The sequence below is a fragment of the Ipomoea nil genome, unplaced genomic scaffold (assembly GCF_001879475.1).
Source record: "Ipomoea nil cultivar Tokyo-kokei standard unplaced genomic scaffold, Asagao_1.1 scaffold2957, whole genome shotgun sequence".
Taxonomy (NCBI): domain Eukaryota; kingdom Viridiplantae; phylum Streptophyta; class Magnoliopsida; order Solanales; family Convolvulaceae; genus Ipomoea; species Ipomoea nil.
The window spans coordinates 2,166,016-2,170,000 of record NW_017619385.1 but is presented as its reverse complement, the minus strand read 5'-3'; the positions used below and the strand labels follow the sequence as shown (position 1 = coordinate 2,170,000).

General features: G+C 40.7%; 1 protein-coding gene across 3 annotated transcripts; it reads right to left on the bottom strand.

Moving 5' to 3' along the window:
* Positions 1–358: 358 nt before the first annotated feature.
* Positions 359–3,478, bottom strand: LOC109162825 (probable xyloglucan 6-xylosyltransferase 5). 3 transcript variants are annotated; one of them, XM_019311520.1, is made up of 2 exons: positions 1,859–3,478; positions 359–896 (listed from the first exon to the last, which is right to left on the bottom strand). In XM_019311520.1, the coding sequence occupies exon 1, from the start codon at positions 3,252–3,254 to the stop codon at positions 1,893–1,895; it is 1,362 nt and encodes a 453-aa protein (XP_019167065.1). In that variant the 5' UTR covers positions 3,255–3,478; the 3' UTR covers positions 359–896; positions 1,859–1,892. The 3 variants fall into 3 exon arrangements, with proteins under 3 accessions (XP_019167065.1, XP_019167064.1, XP_019167063.1); XM_019311519.1 differs by having other exon boundaries at positions 359–910; positions 1,863–3,478; XM_019311518.1 differs by having other exon boundaries at positions 359–910; positions 1,859–3,475.
* Between the last annotated feature and the right edge of the window lie 507 nt (positions 3,479–3,985).

Sequence of the window (3,985 nt, the reverse complement as noted above, 5' to 3'; positions counted from 1 at the left end):
TCAATGAGTTACTAGTCTAGAACTCCATATTCCCTTTAGGTTTAAAGCAAGGTTGGAAATGCTAAGCGCTAGTCGGGCAGCCGTACAAAATAATAATAAGATATACTCGTCTTAAACCTTTAAAAAAAAACTTCAGCCAGTTAAGTACCGATTCGGTTGAGTTGAGCACCAACTTAGTCAAGTTAGACGCCGAACTAGCTGAATTGGGCACCTAATCGGCCAACTTGTTGGCCGGACAACAAAAAGGCACCTAGGAGTAAGATTCCCACAGCCTAGGAGCGCCTAGTCCAATTTTTACAACATTGCAATAAATTGACAATAAAACAAAACAACAGAAAACACTCACAAATGCTTAATGGAAAAGGTCAACAAACTATGGTCATGAGTGATGATTGACACTACTCACAGGGAAAAAAAATTGGAAATGACTAGTTAAGTAAAAGATAATAAACTTATTGCCCATACAATCCAAACTACAAGAATAGCCTTAAACCTGAAAGGGAATCTATGAAGTTTTAGGGAAAAGAATGATCAAGAAATTGCAAATTGTATATGTATGCTCTGCTCACATCTAAACACACCTCTCCAGATAGCCTCAAACTTGAAACCATCAGCACTGTACTTATAATCTAGCAAATTCTAATGGCAGCTATAACAGGAACAGGCATCAAACCATCCTTTGGAGTCGAAAACGTTGATGCAGTTTACACTTGTGCGTGTCATCTTCCTTTGAAGCCAAGAGCCTGAGAATGCCGGTGAAAGTATGTAAAGCTAACACAAACTTGTTTTGCGTGAGAAACAGGTACAAGTAGTCGGCCCTCATGCCAAATGTTTCATGTTGTCGTCTTGGACAGATAAGAACATTGATGAATGATCAGCACATTGTGTGGAAGACAGAAGCCCATATACACTGAAAACAAAACCATTGGGTTGAGAATTTTTATCAAACTTCTGAACCCTAATATGAGATAGAAAAAGAAAAAAGAAAAAAGCAAGTCTTCACTAATCCAAAACAAAAAAAACAGCAGCTTTTCCAAATAACAAGTCAGAAAAAGAAGCATTTTATCAAGAGAAAGGCAATGTTGTGATCAATATATGAAATATCCTGCCATCCTCTTTGTGGGGTTGCAATGTAAAATATGTTATGAACTGTGAGCCAAAAGAGATGTCGGAACCCACATGTGGAAAATGAACAAACTGGGCACTCCAAAAATTCACGTGCACTATTGTAAGAATGGATCCACAACATGTAAAAAGCGGCAAATTATTCTGTGGACCCGGGTCCAAAGATACACAATTTACATACTAAATGTTCACAATTTACCTTTTAAAAATTCACAATTTGTGACGTGTCTTGTATTCACAAATTCCCAAAACTTAGAAATACAATTTATATCCTAGAAGTTCACAATTCCAATACTAAAAATACACAATTTAGGACCACAGTCCACCTTACAAGGTCGACCCTGATCCATGGTATAACAACTGGTAAAAAGCTATCAAGTACAGTAAAGCTATCAACCTGATCCATGGCATATAGAGTAATTGATTTATCTGATTCAACATGAAAAAGCAGTGTACGGGTTGCACAGTAGAGAGTTCATTTAAGAAAATGTGATTAAGAAGATTGCAAGTCGAAATGGAAATTGACAGATTGCAGTAGTACAATAGAGTCAAACTAGAAGTTGCACTTTAGCTACAGAAAACTAATCACTGTAATTGCAAATTGAACTTGTATAGTCATCTGTTCCCCAAGGTGACAAAAAGGTCAACATAGGAAACTAATTTTGTATACCCAGTAATTGCAATAGAACTCGATCTACCAAATAAATATAAAGAAAAGGATTTTTCTCATTACCTACAGATTCAAGACTATTGAAGATGGTGTAATCTTAGCTCTCATGCTTTGCATGTCGAAAATCATATCGATCTACGTTCGGCAGTGGAAGAGTAGTTTCATTCCGGATCCTCTTGATGTTAGGGCTCAACAAGCCCCTGTGCTTAAACCCGTACAAATTAAGAACTTGATTATCCGCAAAATTGAAAGCTCTTTCCATGCTTTTCACGCATTTCTCGACCGGGAAATCCCCAGAGCTCCCACACGCCTTGCATCCCACAAAATGCGTAACAAATGGCCATCTCTCATCACCAAATCCAGGATGGTACTTCTCCATCACCTCCTCGTACCTATCCACCAATCCCGCCCAATATCCATGCAAATAATACGAGTTCTCAAGAAACACTTTATCCATCCACTGATCCTTCTCCGACATGAGCAAATATATCAGTGCAGATTGATCATCAGCTTCAAATTCGGGTCTACCCTTTAAATTCGCCGTCAAAGTCTTTCCAGATTCCTCACGAATAGGTCCTTTAGGCCCCATTGGAGCCCAAACATCCAACAAATCTAGTGCCCATTGGCAATTCCTAATGAGAAAACTACCCGTACTCAATGCAGTCCATGATTTCTGATCGAACAACAAATCCTGGTATCCATGGATAACAAGATTATGGCTATCATATTTTGACAGAGGGATCTCGAAAGCCATATCGGTGAAGAAAGCATCACTGTCCATCCACCAAATCCACTCGATTTCGGGATGGGAAAGCATTAGCCTCCTTATCAAAGGCAGTTTGGCCCAGTTGCCGTCCATTTCCCTATCCATATTGGCCGAATTATACACAATCTCAATCCCATGAATCCTGCAATAGTCAATTTTATTCTTCACACCCTTCAACAAGTAATGATCCCCAACCGGATTCTCACACGGGGTCGGTGGCGACCCGGTAACAAGCAAAACCCTAGGTTTCCCCTTAACGGAACTAGGAAATCTGGGGTGTCTATCGAACCATACCTTCCGTTGTTCGTCCCATCCGGTGATTTTGGGGCCCAGCGAGAAGGTCTCGTTGGGGCTGAGGAACCGATCCCCGGACTGGCCCTCCGGATCGTCCGGGTCCTTGTCGGACCGGATCTCGTCGAGGATCCGGTTGGTCTCGTCGATGAGGAACGAGTTCTCGACCTCGGCGTCGGAGGAAGCGAGGTTGCCGACGCCGATGGTGCCGCGGAGGACGAGGATGGTGACGAAGCCGCAGAGGATGGTGATCTTGATGTTGTTGAAGGTCCGCGAGATCTGGCGGCCGCGAGGGACCTGGGGGTTAGCTCGGATCCTGGCATCTCCATTCATGGCGTCTGTAGCGGTGGTGGGCAGCGCTCCGGGTCTCTTTTGAGCAGATAAAACGCCGTCTTGGCCCATGTAGCGCGTGGGTATGTGAGAGAAAGCTGGGCGCGAAACCTCTCTCTCTCTCTCTCTCTCTCTCTCTCTCCCTACAATTTCTCGAGAGTCAGTGTAGAGTGTTACTGTGATGGTGGCACACTTTCATGGAGACAAATGCGTGATTATTATCATGAAGAAGACGAATCGGAGAAGAAGCACCGACGGGAGGGAATTTTTTTTTTTTTGGTTTTATTTATTTGCGATCTTAAAACTATTTTTTAAGATTTAGGTTTTGAAAATGGAGAAAGGGACAAGACAATACCGCTGACCCCGCTGTTTACTTGCTGGATTTAGCGCGTAATTAAGAAGGAAAACACGTTCTCAGTTTTCTTCCTCCGCCATTTTTACAAGTTCGGTTACCTACATTACTCGTTTTCAATTTTCACCATCTTTTCATCAAACCAATTTATTTTTATTTTTTTTTTAAATTTAGAATAAGGATCAAATAGACTATTAAGAATAATTATTTTTTTAAAATTTATTTATAAAAAAAATTAATTTAGGATGACCAGTTGGAAATCTGTAAATTTGAAGAATTACATGAAATTGGTTAAAAAAAAACTTCAAATAAGTGATTGAAGTTGAAAAAAATGATGTAATTAAATCATTTTACGCCCTATAGCATGTTAAAAAGGGAGGGGGGAATTTCCTCCGGTCGTTGGGCATTCTTCTTGGTTAATTTTAACCTAATTATACTATACTCTACACTG